Source organism: Myodes glareolus, chromosome X (genome assembly GCF_982192425.1).
Source record: "Myodes glareolus chromosome X, mMyoGla1.1, whole genome shotgun sequence".
NCBI lineage: Eukaryota > Metazoa > Chordata > Mammalia > Rodentia > Cricetidae > Myodes > Myodes glareolus.
In genome coordinates this window covers 70810237-70834908 of record NC_142053.1, presented here as the reverse complement: position 1 = coordinate 70834908, position 24672 = coordinate 70810237, and the positions used below count along the sequence as shown (strand labels likewise).

The window sequence follows — 24672 nt, the reverse complement described above, 5'->3', positions numbered from 1 at the left end:
ATTAATCTGACCACATTGAATCTGATAGAAGAGAAAGTGGGAAGTAGTCTACAAGACATGGGCACAGGAGAGCACTACCTAGGTAGAACCCAAGTAGCACAGACAGTAAGAGCAACAATGAATAAATGGGACCTCCTGAAACTGAGAAGCTTCTGTAAAGCAAAGGACACCGTCAGTAAGACAAAAAGGCAACCTACTGACTGGGAGAAGATATTCACCAACCCCTCATCAGACAAAGGTCTGATCTCCAAAATATACAAAGAACTAAAGAAACTAGACACTAAAACTCTATAATTAACCCAATTAAAAATGGGGTTTTTTTAATGAAATGAACAGAAAATTCTCAACAGAAGAAATTCAAATGGCCAAAAGACACTTAAGATCATGCTCAACCTCCTTAGCGATCAGGGAAATGCAAATCGAAACAACTTTGAAATACTATCTTACACCTGTCAGAATAGCTAAACTCAAAAACACCAATGATAGCCTTTGCTGGAGAGGATGTGGAGTGAGGGGAACACTCATCCATTGTTGGTGGGAATGCAAACTTGTGCAGCCACTGTGGAAATCAGTGTGGCGGTTTCTCAGGAAACTGGGAGTCAACCTCCCTCAGGACCCAGCAATTCCACTCTTGGCAATATACCCAGGAGATGCCCTATCATACTACAAAAGCATTTGTTCAACTATGTTCATACCTGCACTATTTGTAATAGCCAGAACATGGAAACAGCCTAGGTGCCCCTCAATAGAAGAATGGTTAAAAAGGGTGTGGAACATATACACATTAGAGTTTTACTCAGCGGTAAAAAACAATGACATCTTGAATTTTGCATGCAAATGGATGGAAATAGAAAACGCTTTACTGAGTGAGGTATCCCAGACCCAAAAAGAGGAATATGGTATGTACTCACTCACAAGTGGATTCTAGCCATAATTTAAGGACCTCGAACCTATAATTCGTGACTCTAGAGAAGCTAAATAAGAAAGTGAACCTAAAGAAAATCATATAGTTATCCTCCTGCATATTGGAAGTAGACAAGCTTTTCAGGTAAAACCTGGATGCACGGGGGTGGGGGGGTGGGAGTGGATGTAAGGGGAGATGGGTAGAGAGAAGGGAGAAGGGGAGGATTGGGGAAAGCTTGGGGGAATGGGATGGGTGGGATGGAGGAAGGGTGGATTTGGGAGCAGGGAAGTAAATATCTTAATTAAGGGAGCCATTTTAGGGTTGGCAAGAGACTTGACTCTAGAGGGGTTCCCAGGTCCAAGGAGAGGTCCCCAGATTGTTCCTTGGGCAACAGAAGAGAGGGTGCCTGAACTGGCCTTGTCCCATAGCCACACTGATGAATATCTTGCATATCACCATAGAACCTTCATCTGGCGATGGATGGAGATAGAGACAGAGACCCACATTGGAGCACTGGACTTAGCTCCCAAGGTCCAAATGAGGAACAGAAGGAGGGAGAACATGAAGGAAGTCAGGATCACGAGGGATGCGTCCACCCACTGAGACAGTGGGACTGATCTAATGGGAGCTCAGCAAGGCCAGCTGGACTGGGAGTGTTGGAGCATGTGATCAAAATGGACACCTTGAATGTGGCTGTCAATGAAGGCTGACTGAGAAGCCAAGGACAATGGCACTGGATTTTTATTCTACTGCATGGACTGGCTTTGTGGGAACCTGGTTTGTTTGGATGCTCACCTTTATAGACCTGGATGGAGGCAGGAGGACCTTAGACTTCCTACGGGGCAGGGAATCCGGACTGCTCTTAGGACTATAGAGGGAGGAGGAGATGAGGGGGGATGGGAAGGGGGAGGGAAAAGGGAGGTGGGGAGGAGGTAGAAATTTTTAATAAATAAATAGAACCGTTTTAATAACTTAGGACTTTTCATGACAATGAGACACATCTCCTGGCAGCACCAATTACTTCAAGAGGAAGATGAGTATTGAAAAGGCATATTATAGAGTTTGTTAGGCATTTAGGCAAGATACTGCTCTTGCCTGGACTGCGTGATGTTATGCTGTACATGCAGGACCCACAGAGAAATGACTGCTGAACTTGCCTAAAGTCCTTCCGGGTTTCTGCTTCATGAAAGAATCTGACAGACATTCTGCAGGACATAGAAAAAAGTGACTAATAAACTGCAAATATAAGTGGAATTATCTTTGAAATTTCCTGCTTCATGGAAAAGTCTGCTGAACACTACGGGCCTGTGGGCTGAAGATGGATGCTCCAACGATACAGAAGAACTTTGGATGACTGTCCAGGCAGCGAGATATCTCTGTCAATTCTGGAGTTCTGGAAGTTGTCTACGATGAACTTCCTGTTAACTTAGGTAATATTATATTCTTCTGGGGTCTTTGATAGAGTTGAAAATAGATAGTTATAATTACAGTTTTCCTTTGTTATGATAAAGGATAAAGTAGATATAAATATTGTAACTGTAATTCTTGCTTGGTACCTGTTTTGTTATATGTAATTTCATTATGTTAATGTTAAAACTTTCCTTTTTATTTAAACATAAAAAGGGAAATGGTGTGGGAAGTTTTTCTGTATATGTGTTGCTTTTATTGGTTAATGAATAAAGAAGTTGTATTGCCCTGTGATAGGGCAGAATAGAGCTAGGTAAGGAAACTAAACTGAATGATAGAAGAAAGAAGGCAGAGTAGCGAGACATCATGTAGCTCTGCCGGAGACAGACGTGCCAGAACCTTGCTGGTAAACCATGACCCTCGTGGTAAAGTATAAAATAATAGAGATGGGTTAATTTAAGATGTAATAGCTAGTCAATAAAAAGCTAAAGCTAATGGGCCAAGAAGTGATTTAATTAATACAGTTTCATGTGTGATTATTTCCGGGCTGAGCAGCCGGGAACAAACAAGCAGTCTTCTACTACACAGACTGCTTGGAAAATGAATTTTAAAGATGTTTTGAGTTGTTTCCTCTTTAAAGATAAATCAATGGTAAATGGGCGTGGTATTCATTAATTTATTTTTATTTAAAAATTTTCATAAAAATATTATGATGATAATCATACCCTTTCCAAACCTCCTCCAAGATTTTTCCCCATCTTCCGATCCACCCACCTTGGTGTTTTTTCTCTCTCTAAATAGAAAAAAGAAAACCCAAACAAACTAACTAAACAAATAAACAATAACTAATCAATAAGACAAAAGTACTCAAACAAGACAAGGGATTCTTAGTTTTGTCTATATAGATTTAGAACTTGCATTAAATGGTTTGGAAGTTAACACTTCTGCTTGACATATTTGAATTTAAGGGAACAGAAAGGAAGAGAGGAGGAAAGATGTGAAAAGTTGTATAACATGATCTTTGCCATGAGTGACTGGCAATCTCAATTGCCAACTTGACAACATACATATAGAATCAAATAAAACTGAGCAGCAGGTCATGCCTGGGAGGTATCCCCCTGCCCCCCCCCCCCCCGCAACCCCGGCTGGTTCACTTGAGATGGGAAGACTACCCTCAATCTAGAGCACACCTTTTGGTGGCAGCCCACATAAAATGGCACAGAACAAGGAAGCTTTTGCTTTTTGTCTGCTTGCCCTCACTCTGGCTCGCAAGTTCATCCATACTGTGCTGAGGCATTCCTTCAGTGGTATTAGACCTACTGTTACAGAATTCTCAGTAGATGGACTGAGACTGGTTTCTCTCCAGAAGCCCTGCAGGACTCCAGCACCATACTGGGACTACTGAGACATCCAGTCTCACAAACTGAACAACTACTGAATTTTTGGCCTTCCCATCATCAGTTGTGAGACAGCCATGGTTAAACTATCTACCTGCAAATCATTCTAACAAATCTTATTCCAACAATTCTATTCCTCTAAAAAGCACTAACTAGTACACAGTATGAGTAGTTAAAAATATATATTTTTATCAGGCTACTTCCTAGAACTTTAGGGACTAATTCTCATGTGTCTTCTGTGTCTTTTTCCACTTACATAAGTACAAACCTTGTCCCTGCAATGATAAAGAAAATTCATAACACCTGAATTAATGATATACATCTGAAACTATTTCAGGTAAATATTTTCCAAAAAGGTAGTGATACTCATACTTTTCTGGGCCTTCAGTATATTCATATACATTAAAGGAAGCTTTTTATCTAAAAAGGAATTTACATCATGAATCTCTCTATGTAGAAATGTGAGCAACTGAAATGTCTTCAAACTGATGAGTGAATAGTGAAAATGCCGTACAAACACACAATGGTGCAAAGAAAAATAAAATCACGAAATTTGCAGATAAATGAATAATTTAAGAAAAGCTATACCGAGTAAAATAACCTGCACCCAGAAAGACATATGAGGACATGTTCTCTTATTCATGGTTCCTAGTTCTGAATCTTAATGTGTGTATATATAGCTCGGAGTAACTGCTGAAACCGTGAAAATAAAAGGGGACGTGGGGATAGGGAAGAGAAGGAGCTCTAGAGAGGGAAAGAGTAGCACACAAGTACTACAGAGTGGGAAATGGAGAAAGACGGGTAGACTTTAGCTGGGAGGGGAAGGGGAAAGCAGAACAATACCAAACACAATAAACCTCCTTTCAAGCTGTAAGTCAGAGGCATATAAGAGACCCCTCAAAAAACAATATATGTAATTGCCATTAACACTGGTTGCCTCCTAAAGGTCCCTACTACTGTAGACAGTACACACTTTGGTCACAGGACTTGGAAGAATCAACCTAGATTTGACTTGAAAGCCTTCTCCCTAAGGATCATCTCTCATAGTACTGTAAGGTACTATGCAACCTGCCAAAGATGAAAACCAATCAGTATTCTCTGCCAGCTGTGATACTTATGAACCACAACAAAGATCAGCATAGCAAGTTATCCCTAAAGATACAATATTGGTACTTCTATTTTGTGTATAACCAATGGCTGTATAATTAAATTTAAGTCATACTGAACAGGAGGGACTTGATACCCAGTACTGTAAACGTAGCCAACTACCTATGGCTAGGGAAGCCATGAAACTTAGAGGAGAACCTACTACTGTCACTTCCTAAGCCAATATACTTTCCAATCACATTCAAAATTTTTGTCTTTATACACACAGATAAGTGTAACTCTCATCCACCCATCCCACACAAAGAAGATTCTTTTAGCAGCAGATAGAGACAATTACAAAAACTCACAACTGCCCAATATACAGAGAACAAACTGATGCTTCTGCAACATATCACTTACATCTAAAACTCAGGAAATACTGAAGAGTGGTCAGGACAATTCTTAGAGCCAAAGGAATGGGGCTGGGGTAAGATGTGTGCTGTAAGGAAACTATATAGGATATGGAAATTGTACCCCCAAAATTTCAACAATATGGTCCCTTGCAGAATACTTGTACAATGAAACACTAGTTGACAAGTTGACATCCTGAAGTGGATTTGAGGAATCTCTCAAGGGCCACTCCTAGATAAGAGCTACAGCTAGTGAATGACCACTGAGAAGGAGAAAAATCAGTCTTCCATAGGGATGAGTCCCTGACAGATTATATAATACCAAAAGGTCAGCCCTAAAAATATATACATTAGAGCAACACTAAATGGATTCAGCAAGTTGCATTTTTATCTTAATTTGCTTATACGCACGCACGCGCGCGCACACACACACACACACACACACACACCATATGTAACAAGAATAATTAAAGTAAAAGAGGTCATGAGTTTTAGAGAGAATGAAAGAAAACAGAATTAGACAAATATAGTACATATATGAAATTTTAAAAATTTAAAAATATATAATATATGGCACTTGTAGATTGGTTTTTAGTTATTGTGTAAGTCAATTTTATTCAAAAAAGTAAATCATTTTATGTATTCTACAGAAGCCTCTGAACCATCTGATATAATTTAAATATTTAGCATTAAATATGATTAGTAAGGATGTCCCAAAGAACCTGCCATGCCATTCAGTTATAGGAAATATGCATAATTCTCATATAAGAAAAATTTGACTGAAAAGACATTACTAAACACAGACAAATATAAGGTAAGAAAATGACTTAACAGTTGTAATGGAGAATTTGGAGTATTGGCTATCAGACATTCTCAGTTGACATTCCACTACAAAGTTGTCAGCTAAAAATATATAGAAGGAGCTTGTGGATTGTAATATGATCACACACTATCATGAACAGTCTTATCTTTCTGCAATTTTTAAGACCTGCTAAGATAAAGATGTTTAATAATCAGATGAAGACATAATACTAATGTCAGGGCCACAAAATGATGAAATGAATATTTAAAAGAATATTATCTTAAATATCTTAAAAGAAATAGAAAATTAATTGTTTGCTGTTAAAAAATTTCCTGTAATCCATATCATCGATGCTGAACTTCATCATTTACAACTATAATATTTAAGTTAGTTCTTCATGATATATTCTTTAAGGTGTATTTTGTATGTGACTGATTTTTCCTAACACTACACTTATATAAGATAAACATAAATAAAGGACTTACACCACTCCTGGTGAATCAAACAATAAATAAGATTCCCCTGACAGGACTTTGATGACTCGGCAAAGCCCGAGTGCTTTCAGCCCAAATCATATGAAACCATAAATCACTCTTTATTTTATGGAACATTTCAAAATGGATTCCTGCTTTCTACCTTGAAAGTCATTTCATGTGTTATTTATAACTAGTGAAGACCAGAATGGAAAGAAAATTACATTGAACTAGAAAATTTACTGTGACTGCTTTTATGAAGAACAAGTTCTTTTTTTTTTAAGAAAAGAAACAGAATGACTGGCAAGAAGAAACTTGTGACTACAACAAGCTTTTAGTGAGCCATGGCTTTTACTTTACCACTTAAACACCACTATGTAGACACCTGCACAGTCATAAACAAAACAGAAGCAACATTAGGTACAACAGTGACTATAGGCAATGCAAAGGTAAGACTGCATACTACAGAGGCTATAGACACTCAAAAGAGATGGCATGAAATTAAGCAGAAACTCAATTTCAACCAAGGCTCAAGTCATTTTGTTTAGTCCTAATTTAAGTTTCACATTCAGACTATTTTAGTGGATACTTTAAATTAAAACAGTAGAGTGCCAGGGAAACAACCTAGAGAATCACAAAAACAGAGAAAATACAACTCACATTAATTCCTTACACAATACTGTTCAACATTCCTTGAAATGATGTTTAAAATCTAGTGTGTATCTTCTTTGTAAAATTTTGCATTTATATGTATAAATTTTTCTAGAATTTTTGGAAAAATCTGCCACCTATTAAAATAGCAATGCAAGTTTCATATAATGTAAGGTCCTAGGAGAGCATTTCCAGGACTCAGGGTGCTGAACCAAGCATCAGAACTATCTTGTTCTTTTCGGGTTTATATTTAATAGCTTTGACATTGGGTAAGTTACTGCCATTTCTTCTCTGCAATCAAGCTTCCTTACCCGTTAAGTATTCTTATTAGATAAAATGAAAGGCTTAGTATATAAATGATGCAAAAGTTAATTTCAGTCTTAAAAAAAACATGATTGGTAATGGTAAATCGGTCAATATTCTTAAACAAATGATTTGAAATGAAAAATAAAAATTAGATTCTTGGAGACACACAGGTGTAGGAGAGTTGATGTATTAACGAATCAATCCCACACCAGTTATGTTTTAAGGGGTTATTTATTTGGCGGGGGGTAAAACTTACATACACCATAAACCGTCAGGAAGGGAGCCTAGTCGCTGGAGCAGGAGCCGGGAGCAGCAGCTGAGACCGAGCACCGGAACCAAGAGGCGGAACCAAGAGGGCCTTATCCGGAACTGTTTCTCTTTTTAAGAGAGAAATATACCACGCCCCAGTGGGCTGGTATTTCAGCAGCTATTGGCTGACGGAGCGGAAGTCGCTCCCCGCTGCACTGTGGGCTCCTGCTTCAGTGATTATTGGTTGAGGCAGCGGAAGTTACTCCCACAACACCGATGAATCTCCCTGAAGACCCTCAAACTATCAATTCCTAGGGAACAATATCTACAACAAAACCTGGCTATACACTATCATAAATCTCAAAATATGAATGGGTCACTTCAAACAGCCAACAGACAGACGAAAATGGGGGTAAGGCAAATGTATCATTACCTTGAGCGCTAGACCACCCCCAAATTATCCTATTACCGGCTGGAAGGTTGGCAGAATATTCTGAGAATGTGGGAAAAAGCAGAAGATACTAGGTCTTAATGTGGATGAGTCAAAAGAAATGGGTGTACAGGAAGGGGTTAGAATTCTGAGAAACTGGCAAACCAAATTCTTCTGCATTGTATGCTAGGGGGCAAGGTATAAGTGGGGAGTGAGATGAGAGGGGGTAGGGGAAGGTAAAACAAACACTAAGAAGTTTGAAAAGCCATGTGGAAAATGTTACTCCCAGAAGCCATAAGTTGTCAAATCAAGAGTCCAATACTAGGCATAGAATACCTCCTTCTAGTTGTTGGTCAGGGGAGAATCCTAGAGACCACCCCTCAAAGCAATGCAGGCTACTGTCACTGCTCTTGAGTTGCTAACAGAATTTGGAGTTAAGACCTTATTGCTAAAGATACAACACATTTTTCATACAGGACTCAGAGAAATGACACTGATACTGTTCCGTGATGGCTATTTTTCATAGTACCAGAAGGTGCTATGCAGTCTGCTGGGAGAGAAAAGATGTCAACACTCTTACAAACCTATGAACTCTGTGAGCTACAATAATGACTGGTATGGCAAGGTTTGCAACAGGTGTCAACAGTGGTATGAATGTTATTGGTGATAGCCAGTCACTATCTGATTTACTTTAAAGCCCACCCCACAGAAGAAAACTTAAGCCTGAGCATTGAAAATCTGGCCAAGAAACAGTGCCTGGGGAATTCAGATTTTAGGGGTGTACCAGCTTTCATTTTAATAAATGGACATAGCATTAAATTCTCTCTCTCTCTCTCTCTCTCTCTCTCTCTCTCTCTCTCTCTCTCTCTCTCGTGTGTGTGTGGGGGGGTGAGGGTAACCGGAGAGAAATTGTAGAGGGATGTGGGGAGAATGATAAAGTACACTCTGTGTGTGTGGGGGGGGAGTGAGGGTAACCAGAGAGGAATTGTAGACAGACGTAGGAAGTATGATAAAAATACACCATATGTGGGGGGGGGGGGTGAGGGTAACCAGAGAGGAATTGTAGTGGGACATAGGGAATATGATAAAATACACCTGCATGTAGGAATTTCCCAATGAATAAAAGACACTAGATTAAAAGAAAGAAGTGACTAGTGTGAACATCTTCCAAATTCATCAAAACTGATAAACATATGGGACAATGAACTGGAGAGAAAAACTGGCCAAGGGAAAGTCACTAGATCTCAGATCCCAGTATATGCTCACTTAATGAAAACAGAAAGATCTGGAACAGTAATATTCAAAAGCTACACCGGCCTATGCGCCCTATTAAAAACACAAAAAAAGGTCATTTCACCTAAAGAAAAAAATAAAAAACCTTTGGGTGAATTCTACTTAAGGCACATTAAGAAAAATAAATCACAGCAAAATAACACTCCAAACAGACAAAAAACATGTCAAAAGCAATTTCACAAGTTCAATGGAAATTTTAACCTAGATGTGGTAATATAAGCTCAGAGAATTTAAGAAAATCATCACAAATCTGCCATAAAAATCAAAATAAGAGAAACTGAAATGCAGGTGAATAGAGAGCAGGAACATTTGAAGGATTGTCTCCTGGTTGTTCTTTATTTTTATCAACTTTACACAAACTAGACTCACCTGGGTAGAAGGAACTCAAATGAGAAAATGCTTCCATAAGAGTGCCCTATAGGCAAGTCTGCGGGGCATTCTCTTTACAAATGACTGATGTGGAAAGGCCTACCCAGCATACTATGGGGAATTCTTAGGCAGCTGGCCAAGTGTTGTTTAAGAATTCAGGCTGAACAAGGCAGGAGGAGTAAGCCAGTAAGCAGCACTGTTTGATGGCCTCTACATCAGTTCCTGACTTGCCTCAGTGACGGACTGCGATCTGTGAGTTGCTATAAAGTTGAAAGCAGTCCTTTCCCCTCCAAGTTGCTTTGGTCCTGGTGTTTTACCACAACAGAAATCCTAAAACAGACTGAAAGCACTTAAGAAGGAAGTTTTTCACACGTCATTTCAGAAATGAAAACTAAGCTAGAAAGAGTACACAAGCAAAGAAAATAAATGAAAAAAACTTGATGATGAAAGTGTATGGGACGACAGTACTGTGCTTGGAAGGAGAGCCTTCATCTTTCAGATACACTTTGAAACAGTACTTATAGAGAAAATGATGTTATACCTCGATTTCTGTCTAAGTAATCTGGAGTTGGATGGTGAAAGAAAAGAAAGTAGAGAATACAGAAGTGGCTATCCGTAATTAGTAATGGTAAGAGTGGGAATTTGATACCTGGGGATGTATTTTTATAATGCATCACTATTTTTATAATTTTCCATAATAAAACTGAGTCTATGATAGATGATAAAATAGAGTGAGTGTTCATTCAAAGATTGTTATAAAATCACATTTCCTTTTGTCTGAAATTTTACCATGAAACCCATTTTCTTTTTTTCTTTATTTTGGAGATTATAATTACGAAACTTTTTCCTTCCCTTTCCTCCCTCTAAACCCTCCCATATATCCCTTCCTGCTCTCCTTCAAAATAAATGACTTCTTTTTTTACTAAATGTCATTGCATGTATGTATATGTATATGCAGGTCCATGTCTATTCTTAAATATAATCTGTTGAGTCTGTATGTATGCTTTCAAGGCTGACTGTTTGGCACTGGACAATCAATTCAAGTGCTCTTCCTGGGGGACAGGTTGGAACACAGACAAACAGCAGAGTGACATAAATAAATAAATAACCTGGTAAACTTTTTAAAGTGCAATTTGGCTCAGTGGGCAAAGGTACAGACTTGACAGTCTGAATTTGATTCGTGGAAATAAGGGAAAGAACTTCTGAAAGTTTGCCTCTGTATGTGCTATAGTGCATGCATGCCCACACACAATAATTTTTTTTTAAAGAAATGAAAGTTTGGGTTGAGTACCCCTTATCCAAAGTGCTTGGGAAAAAGCAGTGTTTAAGTTCTAGGATGACTTTTTTTCAGATTTGAGAAAAAAAATATGTATATATATATATATATATATAAATAAATATATATACACATATATATTAAGATAACTGAATTCAAAGGTCAAATATAAACAAAACACCTGTGTTCTACATATATCACATGTATGTAACCTAAAGGCAATTTCTTTTTTTTTTTTGAAAAAAAGGTCTCACCTTAGAGTCTAGCATGGCACTGAACTCATGGTAATCCTCCTGCCTCAGCTATCCAAACACTAGGATTAGAAGTTTAAACCGCCACACCCACCTAACTACCCACCTATGCTTGTCTAGAAAATGCAAATTCCAGTTTTGATTGCCATCATTACAAAAAACTAATTATTTAAAACATAAAAAACATAAAATGATAAAGCTCTGTATAATTAAAATGAGCTTTTCTCTCGGTTGACCGGGATAGGGGGGATGGAGGAAGGATGAATATGGGATCAGGGAAGAATATATTTCAACTAAGGGAGTCATTTTAGGGTTTACAGGAGACTTGATTATATATGGGATCCCAGGTCCAAGGAGAGATCCCCAGATTGTTCTCTGGACAGAGGAGAGGGTGCCAGAACCGGCCTTGGCCCATAACCATACTGATGAATATTTTGCTTATCACCATAGAGCCTTCATCTGGCGATGGATGGCGATACAGACGGAGACCCACATTGGAGCACCGGACTGAGCCCCCCAAGGTCCAAATGAGGAGCAGAAGGACGAAGAAAATGAAAAAGGAAATAAGGACTGCAAGGGATGCTATCACCCACTGATACAAGGGGATGGATCTAATGAGAGTGTACCAAGGCCAGTTGGACTGTGACTGAACGAGGAAGTGATCCAACCAGATTCTCTGAATGTGGCTGGCCCGGAGTCTTTCTGAAAAGCCATTGACAATGACACTGGGACTTGTTTCCTCTGCATAAACTGGATTTTGGGGATCCAGTCTGTTTGGATACTCACCTTCCTGGACCTGGAGGGAGGGGGGAAGAACTTGAACTTCCCACAGGGCAGGAAACCCTGACTGCCCTTAGGGACGAAGAGGGAGGAGGAGAGGGAGTGGGGGGAGTGGGAGGGTGTTGGGAAGAGGGGCATAAATGGAAACTTTTATAATTTAATAAAATTACTTTCAAAAAAATGAGCTTTTCTGCATTAACAATTTTTATACTACATTTTTAAGAATAATAAATCAAAATAATATTTACCACTGTTGGAAAGAAAAGGTTTTCTTTGCATATCAGAAAAGACCAGAAACCACATAAGAAAATTTGGAAAAATAGAAATGTAAGATTTATGTATCTTCACATAGGACATCATTATAAAAATGAAAGGCAAACTTAGAAATCAAATATGATAATAAAAACACAATAAAATGCCAATATCCCTAAAAAACACAGATACAAAATCACTACTAAGCCAAATTCAGGGACACAGTAAGACTGAACTCGACAAAGCAAAGAGAGTTAAACAAATATAAATCACTAAACATGATTCACCATATTAATATGACCAACAACAAAAAGGCAATTACTTAAACAAATACAGAAGGCACATTGGAGAGAATTCAAAAACCCTTCATGAAGAAAACTACCAAGAAACTCAGTACATACAGAAGGAACATACCTTAGCACTTTATAAGCTCTCCCAAGACTTAGAACTAGACCAGGATTCCTACTTTCACCAGTTTTGTTCAAAAAAGTATTATTAAGTACTAACCAGGCAAAGGAGCAAGAAAAAGACAAAGGACATCTAAGTTCAAAATGAAAGAAAATCAAACTGTCCTTGATGACAATTTCCTTTACATAGAAAACTATAAAGTCTTCACTCACCAAGGAACAACTCAACAAAACTTGAGACACAGAAACAACAAACAAGTATCAGTTGGTATTTCCAGACACTAACAGTGAATTACCTGAAAAAAAAAAAAAAACTTGAAACAATTCTAGTTACAATACTTACAAAAATAACACACCAAGGAATAAAGAAATGTAAAATTTATACATTTCCACATAAAGCATCACCATAAAACTAGAAGGCCCACTTAGAAATGAATAGACAATAAGAACACACACAAACAAAATGTCAATCTCCCTAAAGAGCAAACGAAAAAGAGGTGAAAGAGCACTATGAAAACCAGAAAATAAACAGCAAAAGAAACTGAAAATGGTATCAAAAAGAGGGCACGTAAAGATGATGGGCGTTGGCAAACAACTTTAATTCACATGCTTCGGAGGCACGGGCAGACACAGGCAGACCTCCCTGTATTGAAGGCCCAGCCTGGTCTACAAAGTGACTTTTAGTATAGTCAGAGTTACAGAGGGGAGAGAGAGAAAGCCAGCAGAAAAGACAGATATCACATGTTTATGTTTATAGATTAGAAGAAATATAACCTTATTAAAATACTACCCAAAGCTATCTACAGATTCAATGCAATCACTATCAAAATATCAGTATTTTTCATAGGATTTGAAACAGAATCATGAAAGACCTCAAATATCCAAAACCTAATAAAGCAAAAAAGAACAAAGTTCTACCTGACTTTAAAATTACAAACCATTCGATAACTAACAATAATTAGCTAAAACATCATGTTAGCAAAACAAAACTAGAGAACCAAATGGAACAAAAGTAAAACTACCTTCTGCATTTAGAGCTAACTGATTTGTGTGACAAATGTGCCAAGAGCACACAGCAGGGAAAGGGCAGTCTTCTCAGTATTTTCTGCTGGGAAAACAGAATCAATGTGCAGAAGAGTAAAATCAAACCCTTCATCTCTCACTACTTACAGTTATCAACCCAAGGTGAATTAAAGATACCTGAAAGACTCAAATCTGTGAGTCTTGCAAAAGCACGCATGGAAAACACAAGCATTGATTGGTTTGGTAAAGAGTGTTTCGGAAATGACCTCAACTGTGCTAACAACAAAAACAGAAACTGAAAAACGGGATCCTATCAACTTCTACACAACAAAAGACACAATCAAACTTTGACAGTGTTTGCATAGCATATATGAAGGCATGGGATCAATGGTCCTCACTGGGGAAAAATTACTAAAGACATACAACACAACTAACAGGACAGGAGAAAATATTTGCAAACTATACACTTAAACAGCTACATTAACAACATACAGCATACACAAGGAACTTAATAGCAAAAATAAATAAACCAATTTAAAAATTGGCTAAAAAACAGATTAGGTATTTCTTAAGACAAAAAGGCAACCCATACATGAGAATCTTCTCAATGAGGAAATGCAAATTAAAAAGAATGAGTTATAACTTTATTCCAATCACCAATAAGACAAAAAAAAAACTGACAAGGAGGATATAGACAAAAAGGAACTTTTATACACTGTTAGTAAGAATTTAAATCTGTATAGTCATCGCAAAAAAAAAGTATAAAGGTTTCTCAAGACACTAAAATTAGAACGACTATATTTCTAGCCTTCCCATTACTGGGTGTATACCAAAAGGAAATCAATCATCATGTCAAAGAGACAAGTACACTTATTTATTTATTTATTTTGGTTTATCAGAACAGGGTTTCTCTGTGTAGCCCTGACTGTCCTGGAACTCACTATAGAGACCTCATCTATCTGCCTCTGCCTCCCAAGTGCTGGGATTAAAGGTGTGCACCACCACCCACCTCACAAGTACATTCAATTGCAGTACTATAGCTACCATGAGCCTGACAAGAACATTCAACTGCAATACTATTCACAACAGCCAAGAGATGGAAACTAGAATGTCTGTCTTGTGAAGAATGAAATTGGGGGCTGCAGAGATGGCTCAATGGTTAAGATCACTTGTTCTTCCACAGGACCCATGTTAACTGCCAGCAACCACATGGTAACTCACAGCCATCCATTACTCCAGTTCTAGAGGATTCAGTGCCCTCCCTGATCTCCTTGAGCATATGGTGCACATACATACAGATAAGCAAAATACTCACACACAAAATAAATTTACAAGAATAAAATATTGTCATTTGTAATAACATGTTATGTGAATTGGAAAACACTGAAACACAAATACCATCTGATCTTTAAGGAATCCACAAAATTTGATCTTGCAGAAGTTAACATAGCTATGATATAACAGAAACTGGGGAAAGAAGTTAGAATAGAAAGAGTTTGGTCATTAGGAGGAGTAAGTTTTGGTGCTCTATAGTAAATCATAATGAATATACCACATTAAGTATTTAGTAATAATTTGAAATGATTTCAAATATATGAATAATAAAAAGATAGTAAAAGTTTAAAGTGATAGGCATGCTAACAAACCTGAGTTATACAAGGATATGATGATCAAAATAATACTAATTTAAAACATACGATAAAAGTTAAAAAGTTAATGAATAAATTACTACATATTTATAATAAGAAAAGTAATGACCTGATTAATATGTTATGGTAATTCACAAAGGAAATGTAGGTGGCCAAATTACATAAATAATCAACCTTATTTATCATAAAATGCAAATTCTAACAAGTAATATTATTTGGTATCAAGTTTGTTACCAGAAAGTACTATTTGTGCATCAAGTTTGTGACTATACAGATGGCCTGCAAAGCTTTAATCCAGGGCAAACCTAAATTCAAGAGCAACCACACAATCCTCCCCATGGGTGTCCACAAGTCTCTGCAAAAAAACTATAGCACAATCTGATAACCAGAAGAAAATTGCTGTCAGGTGGGCCTTTTTGGAGAAATACATTCACTAACTCTCAGCCCTTATAACCTCTTAAGCTCTAGATAAGCCCTAACACTCCTAGAAACGGAGTCCTGCCCTTTAAATATACCAAACTGTAAAATAAATTTGTTCTTTCTTTTCTTAGTAAAAGAAACCCAGAGAGCCAGTGTCTCCCTGCATGCATCATTGCTCTTCTCTTCCAAGAACACCAAGTTTTACCTTTTGCTGCAATGGTCACAAAACCATTTGTCAGTAATGAAAAATAAGACATGAATGCCAACGCTGAAAGAAGATGAATACTCAAATCATTCTCATACTCACATCATAATTATGTAATTACATATCTTGGAATGAATGAAATTCAACCGAAACAAATTGATACTTAAAACATGACTAAAGTGTCTGATCCCACTGATTTAGTGTCTGTAATTATTTCATTTGTTTTGTTTTGTTTTGATTTTAGGGACAAACCTAACTAGGTCATCCTGTTTGCCTTCATGTAAAGGTTTGCAAGCTGACCCAATATCATAGTGTTGTCAATAATTAAGGACCAGAAATGAAACTATTGTTGGCATCAGTAAAAAACCTGCCACCCACACACCTAGAGCACAGTGATCTAATCTTCAGAGTATATGATGCTCTTTTTCACTTGGAAAAACTCAACAAGCGCAATTCAGGATCTCAACTTCAGTTGACAAAGACTTGTGTAACTTATCCACTCTGGGTCAAAGTTGGCTAAATCTATGGTTTTACACTTACTTGAAGTGAGATAACATTTACCCCAGAGAGGGTAGCAGTAAGAAAGCAAACATTATATTAAATTGGTGTAGATAAGCATAGTAATAGAAAACACTTGTGAGATGCAAAAGTAGATACTAGAAAATCAAACCAGCCTAAGCTCTTGGTACCATCCAGTATGAGATGAAATCAATTAGGCACTGTGCTAGACAAGTTGCCTGTCTCCTCAACTATCTGTAACCTGTTTGAGGGGTTTGGTTTTTTGTTTAGGAATTTTTGTTGTCTTTTGTTTGTTTGTTTTCTCTATCTGCCTCAATATGAAAATATGCTAACTCATATAATCATGCTCCAGTAAATCACTATCTATGGCAAATTATTATCTTTATATACTGTCCTTTAAATTATTAGAAAAACAAAAAGCAAATCTTTAGAAAAGTATCCCAATTTTACTAGTCACAACTAAACGTCTCCCAAACTCCAAATCATTCTATACTATGGATTATACAGTGGGAACAGACAGCAACTTTTAGCATTTACACACACAACAGGCACGGCCTAACTTTTCAGTTCACACTGAAACTGAATGGCAGATGATTTAGTTATGAGTAACAGGTCAATTATATGGAATTATAATTGTTTCTGTGCATTGGGATTTTATGTTAAACATGAGAATGCGAGGTTGAGCAACCACATTTGATTTTAATTGCTGTAGTGTGAATTATTGCAAACATCATGAGAACACTGGAGAAAATGAGAGAATGACAAGCGGCATGGGAGATAACAATGGAGCTGCCCAGGGAACTCTGGTACCAGATGCGGCTCTCTCTGAGGGACTGGCTACGTTATGATTCACAGAGAAGTGAGGCAGCTCAGAGAGGCCTCGGAATTAAATAATCCCCCGTACTTTGTTAGGTACTAAGAGAAGACACGATTTTCCTTAGAAAAGAAACGGCACAGAGTAGAACAAAATAGTTCACAAAACTGCTAGATATAGGCTTTCTTTACCTCCTGCAGCACTTCTAAGCAGTGGAAAAGCACTTCACATTATGCTCCCAACTAAAATGAATTGATAGATCTCCTCAAAACAGATGATAAATAATGCAAACTGGTGAAGCAAATTCAAGAAAAGGAGTATCTCTAAACTACCAGACAAGAAATCTGATTTTTTTAAAGCAGCAATATATAAACAATTGTCTTTCCAACCAAGTAGCCAATGGGAAGAGGAAGATAATAAAACTTACAATAGCATCCATTCAGGATACTGTGAAATTCATGAGCTCTTCCTTGAAGTCATTCAATGCCAAATAATAATAATAATAATAATAATAATAATAATAATAATAATAATAAAAGCACCACAGTATGGCTTTTTGGACCATAAAATCAGTTACATTTTGTAAACATTTTATCAGAATTATTTCTCCAATACTTAACACAGCTTGGTGGAACTCACACTAATTAGAAATATGGTGAAACTTAAGAAGGATTAAGGAATGTGCCTAAGGTGACACAAGAAGCACACTTGGGATTCCAATTAAATTTGGTCAATTCCACAGCCATTACCAATCCCCTCATTATACTGCACAAATGAGACATAAGCATGTAAAAGTGTGCAACATATATGGACGGTCTAAAGGATCTTTCTAAGACTACTTTCAATTTTATTTACTATTAAGATGCTTAATATTTTCTAGATATTATAAAATTTTGTGTGTATCTTGAACACATTGGCATAGGAGACCACTTCCTAAATATAACCCCAGCAGCACAAACACTGAGTGAAACAATTAATAAATGGGACCTCCTGAAACTGAAAAGCTTCCTCTGTAAAGCAAAGGACAAGACAAAATGTAGCCTACAGAACAGGAAAAGATCTTCACCAACTCCACATCAAACAGAGGTCTGATCTCCAAATATACCAAGACCTCAAGAAATTGTTCATCAAAAGAACAAATAATCCAATTAAAAAAAATGGAGTACAGACCTAAACAGAGAACTCTCAATAGAGGAATCTAAAATGGCTGAAAGACACTTAAGAAAATGTTCAACATCCTTAGTCACCAGAGAAATGCAAATCAAAATAACTCTGAGATTCCATCTTACACCTATAAGAATGGTCAATATCAAAAACACTGATGACAACTTATGCTGGAGAGGTTGTGGGGTAGAGAGCACTCCTGCATTGCTGGGAATGCAAGCTGGTACAGCCCCTTTGGATGTCAGTGTGGCGATTTCTCAGAAAATCAAGACCCAGCAATACCACTTTTGGGTATATACCCAAAGGATGCTCAATTGTGCCACAAGGACACGTGCTCAACTATGTTCATAGCAGCATTGTTTGTCGTAGCCAGAACTGGAAACAACCTAAATGCCCCTTGACCAAAGAATGGATAAGGAAAATGTGATACATTTACACAATGGAGTACTACACAGCAGAAAAGAATAATGGCATCTTGAAATTTGCAGGCAAATGAATGGAGCTAGAAAACATCATATTGAGTGAGGTTATCAGATGTACTCACTCATACATGGTTTTTAAACATAAAGCAAAGAAAACCAGCCCACAAATCACAATCCCAGAAAACCTAGACAACAATGAGGACCCTAAGAGAGACATACATGGATGTAATCTACATGGGAAGTAGAAAAAGACAAGATCTCCTGAGTAAATTGGGAGCATGCGGACCATGGGAGAGGGTTGAAGGGAAGGGGAGCAGAGAAAAATGTAGAGCTCAATAAAATCAATATAAAAATTGTGTGTATAAAGAGAATACATTCATCTCTTATTATATTATTATATACTCTTCTCATTTAAGGGCTAGCATCATTTCATGAACTATGGGAAAGTGGCAACAAATAGCAATTAAAAAAACAAAGTCACTTTTGGTGCCTAGTTCAATTGTCATCAAAGAGGCTTTATCCAGCAACTGATAGAAACAGATGCAGAGAGACTCACAGTCAAACATTAGGCAGAGTTCAGGGAATCCTAAAGAAAACAGGGGTGGGGATTTCAGGAGTCACAGGGGTCAAGGATACCGAAAGAAAAACCACAGAATCAACCAACCTGGGCTCATAGAGAAAGAAACGACAACCAGTGAGCCTGCATAGGACTCACCTAGGCCTCTGCATATATGTTACAGCGTCTTCTTGTGGAGTTCCTAGCAGCAGGAGCAGAGGCTTTCTCTGACTCTTTTGCTGGCACTTGGGACTGTATTCCTCATACTTGGTTGCCTTGCGCAACCTTAATACATGGGAGGGCCTTAGTCTTTCTCCAATTTGATATGCTATGTTTGGCTGATAACCATGGGAGATTTTTCCTGAACAGAAACAGAAAAGGGGTGGATGAGGGGGAGGTAGGGGGATAGACTGGGAGGAGATGAGGGAGGAAAAACTGTGGTTGGGATGTAAAATAAATCACACAGACACATACAAGAGCATTCTCAACGGTAGGTATATAAGGATGTTTGGAGAAATAGGGAAGGAATATGTGCACACTATAACAGAAGCACACACAGACATCCTAAGAAGAATATTAAATGGTATGTAAATGTGAGAATCACTTGTGCTGAGCATAAGTACTATTCAACAAGTATCGATTTTTACACCACTTCCTGCAGCATTATTATTCACCAAGGTTTAAAAATAGTACACTGCTGCTATCAGAAACATTAAAATCCTTAAATGAGCTGCCAGTCAAAGTTACACTCAATGTTGCATTCTGAAATATCAAGAATAGGACTGTGCTATCTACATGAACATTCCTTAAAAAGCAGCTAAAATTCCTGAAAAACAAAGCAACTTACCTTTAAAAGATGTTGTCATCAGTACAATATATAGAACATAAATTCAACTTCTTTAAAAGGCTACCTTCTAAGAGAGGTACTTTTGGCAAAGATAAAGCAGTGTACTCAAGAAGGAATAGCATGCAGACTGAATTCCTACATGGTGTTCTGAAAGCAATAAAGAATCCACGGTATGAAAATTTTCCATGATTATAGGAAAAACTGTAGAACTATGTCTCTGAGGATGTCCAAAAAGTTTCTAAGAAATGGCAATGCAGTAAATATTACGAGCACCAAGGGAGTAGGTTCTTGATGGGAGTTGAGTCTTGTGAAAATTGAGCGGTTGATTGTGTATTTACAATTAAAAAAAAAAGTCAAGCCACTATGCCACCCCTTTCCTATAGAGCTACTAATTTTCAGTCAGCTGTATATCTAATAGCACCAGCCAAACATATTTCTTAAGGGCGATAACAGTCTCTGCTTCCAAATGATGTGGTTATACTACACTCTAAGCATGCTAGAATTCCTTTAAAATAAGGATTTTTCCAAGTAAGGAGCTGAAGTATGCTCCTATGGATGGCATATGTCAACATTATCATGTAAACTTTATAACTTAGATTCCTTCCATACTTGTGACTTTTTGGCTTTGCTAGAGAGCATACAAGTTACCAGAAAAGTCCCTTTCAGTGACAATTTGTTACTGGGATAATGTTTAACCTGCACCCAATGATAAATTTTCCACACCCCACAAACTTACTGCTAAAATTACTATTAAATGCCAAACTATTCTGAAATGACAATAATGTGCCCGAAGCCAAAGATCACATTCTAATCATCCAGTTCCGTCCTTTTTTTCCCTCCCCATTGAGATTCCAGTTGGTTTTCCTTCTTGGGTCTATTTTATCTTCCCCCCCCCACACACACAGCACAAGTACTGTATCTTAATTTTCTTTCCTTGGATATTGATATAATTTTCCCATATCTTGAAAATATGACCTTAAAGAAAAGTTTTAAACCGTGTCACGCAAAAAGTAAAAATACAAATTATTTAAGGTGGATGGATTTTAAAATATTCTTGCATGATTCTAGTTGATGAAGCAATTGTCTTCTTGGTGCCATTTTACCTAGAAACTTCTAAAAGAGAACTACAACTCAGTCTAGTTCTTGTTTCTGATAATGGCATGTTTCATTCTGCTTTTGTTAACAGAACTGAAGTTATTAAACACTGCTTTTCCTATAATCTATCTACATATTAATTTAATGAAGCCAACACATTTGAAGCCTACTTCAGCAAAGTATTTGAGAAAGAAATCAAAACGCTTTTAAAATCAGTTAAATTAAAACTAATGATTGAACGTGTCGGAATCCTTTTATTTGAAAAATGACCTTCGCCAAATGTTTCCACTTTTAATGTATGTAAAAGAATAATAAAAGTTAACACACATCACCCAAATCAAAAAGAATTCATTCAAGTATAATTTTAAAACACACCTTCTTCCAAAACGGATGTTTTAGAGCAGACTGGGAAAAGTGAATGGCCTACTGGGTCTTTCAAGCTAGCATCCAACATCTGTTCATTGCAGCTACCACCAGGTGAGCTACAACAGTAGTTATCTTCAGTCTGGGAATAAACACACCCCCACTGTTCTAAGAATATGCTCAGATAAGGCCTTTAAAGGCTATTTGATTTACTCTCCTTATACTCAACATTGTGGAAACAGAAATGCTGAGTATCTGACTGTCCCATTGCATGATCTAGATTATTTTCTCAGTTATTTCTGCTAACATAGTACAATTTTGAGAGTAAAAATCAAGTGATTCCATTTCTTGAATGGTACTGGCTCTGTGACTTTGGCAAGTTACACTTAAAGGTTGCTTCTCCTCTTCTGTGTACTGAAGAGAATAGCATTCTAGCAAAGTTATTGCTGGAATTTTTTGAAGTGTTTTGCCCATTGATTAGAAAATGGTAAGCATTTGAAAACGAATTGCCATTGTTTTTACTCTAAGCCTGGAAATATGGCTATTTTTACTTTTTGGGAACAGAGCAAACTGAATTTATTAACACAATGGACAGAATCCCATTCTCCAAAGCTTCTGCTGCCTACCACATTCTACAGACGGTAGAAAAACCCACCCAACTATCTTTTATCCCATGCAAAGTATATCCCTTACAGTTAAGAAAGGTTAATTGCTGCCAATTGTTGTAGGATTAACTAGTCAACTAGAAGCTGAAGAGTATTTCTGGCTCCACCCAAAACCTGGAAAACTAAGGATGTTAAAAACAAGGAGAAGCAAAGGTCAGACACTGGATCTGGAACACTGGAGCTTATTCTGTGCACATCTAGTTGTGATGTATAGCTGGGTGAAAAAAAAAAAACAATATGCTTCCTTTCTGCATCATAAGCAAGGATGCTTTAAACCCTATAATCCAAGAATAATGGCTACCTGCGGGGTGGGGGGAGCCCTCAGGCTACACAACACAACAAAAAAAGAGTCCATTTCCTTTCCCTTGGTAAAAATGCACAGGGGTAACAACTGTGCATCCTTCTGGCAAAACTGCAAATTAAGCTGCATCTGAGCTGCAACGTATCCTAGACTCGTGTAACTATATGGGGAAAGTCTTATGAAATGGCGACAGAAAACGATGGGGACTATAACCTTCAAATCAACACGGAGGGTAGGAGGCAATTATGTTATGCCAACGGCGTCTCCATTGAGCAAATCCCGACCCTCCATTCTCATGACACTGCAAACCCACCCTCCTCTAAGGAAATTAACAGGAATCACCGCAGCAACAAACCTCAACAATCGCCATCGACCAGATCGACCCCTACCCAAATGGCACAAAACACCGCGGGTCCAAGCCCCTCCCTGGAGCTGCCAAGTCCCGCGCTGACTCCAGACTACCTCACTTCCTTTCCGACCTCCCTCCCAGGCTCGATCCCCGCTGTTTCTCGCCAACCTTCGCCGCTGACAGAGAAACTAAAAGGCAAGAATTATTTCCTAAATTTTGTCTAGGAAAAACCAGGGCCACACATACCCGTCCCTATTACGATCACATCAAAATCCGAAGGGAGATTATCCGCCATCTTGACAGGAAACGTCATGTGACTGTAGTTTGTGGCTCAACGTTCCTTAAGCATTCTCTCTGTAAAAGGCGGAAGGAAAAACAGTGCATTCTGGGTAGTGTAGTTCTTTGGTATAGAGTACAGGTAGGCGACAAAGGCTTGGTATTTCAAATGTTAATGAGAATGATAAAAGCACTATTCATTTTACTAGCTTAAGTGAAATACCTTATTTAACATGGAGATTTAATATGGAAAAGAAATGTAAATATTCGAGTCCTCAAACAAGAATGAATGAGGAAAGTCTTGTATACCCCTTAACAAGTGTCAAGCAAAAATTGGTCAGAGACTCTCAGGGAAGAGTGAAATTCAAAGGGGCTCATTCTAAACATAGGAGATTTTCATTCACGCCAGGAAAACTCGTTCCTCTGGCGTGTCTATATTTGTATTTCTGAAACCTGAGGCATCAATTTTCACTTCATAACAACAGTGTTCAACTATATTCTGTGCCCTTTTCGTCTCTGTGTCTTACCAGTGAATAAAGAACCAACCAAACAAAAGTCCCATTGCCTAGTTTCTGCAGAATGAAATACCTTCTGTACACTCTAGTCAGTCCAAACAGCCACCTAGCAACCAACGGAAGTTTCAAAATGAGGCAGGGAAAAGGTGGGAAAGAATAATAAAGAATAGTCGATACAGAATAAATCTTTTGTTTCAAAATCTGATTCCCAACCACAATAAGAAGAACCCATACAACTTTCTTCTATGAAGCTGCTTGAGAAATGATTAAAGTAAAATAAACTTTATATAGAAGTGGTCATATTTGATAAACAAGATTAAGGTTGTCTATACTAAGTAATTAGCAGAGCTCTCCTGAGTATTTTCAAGATCTGTCTCCTCCCACTCTACCTAGTTTAAAATGCTTGCCTGTCTGAAAATACTAAAAGATAAGGGAGGGATGCATTGGATTATGGAAAGTACATTTTAATCTCAGGAATGCAAGATGTGACAATCCTTTATACTGTGTACTGTCTCAGGTGCTTACGATCCTCTAGAGTTTGTTTCCTGAGTCTCTGTTGACCTACTCATACTAGCTTTTCCCTCCACAAGAAAAGATCTTTTCAATCTACAGGTTACACTTATATTTAATATCTAGGGGGAAATATACTTAACCTTATTCAAACATTAACTAATGTTTCAAAATACCACCTGATTCCACATGAATATGCATAAGTTTGTGTGTGGTTAAAAATAATAATAAAAAAG

General features: G+C 37.6%; 1 protein-coding gene across 1 annotated transcript in view; it reads right to left on the bottom strand.

Moving 5' to 3' along the window:
- Chm (CHM Rab escort protein) overlaps positions 1 to 23492 on the bottom strand; it is a 157992-nt gene extending 134500 nt beyond the window's left edge. The window contains exon 1 of the mRNA XM_048417802.3: positions 23382 to 23492. Within this exon, the coding sequence (XP_048273759.2) occupies positions 23382 to 23448 (67 nt within the window). The 5' untranslated portion in view covers positions 23449 to 23492. The remainder of the gene's footprint in view (positions 1 to 23381) is intronic.
- Between the last annotated feature and the right edge of the window lie 1180 nt (positions 23493 to 24672).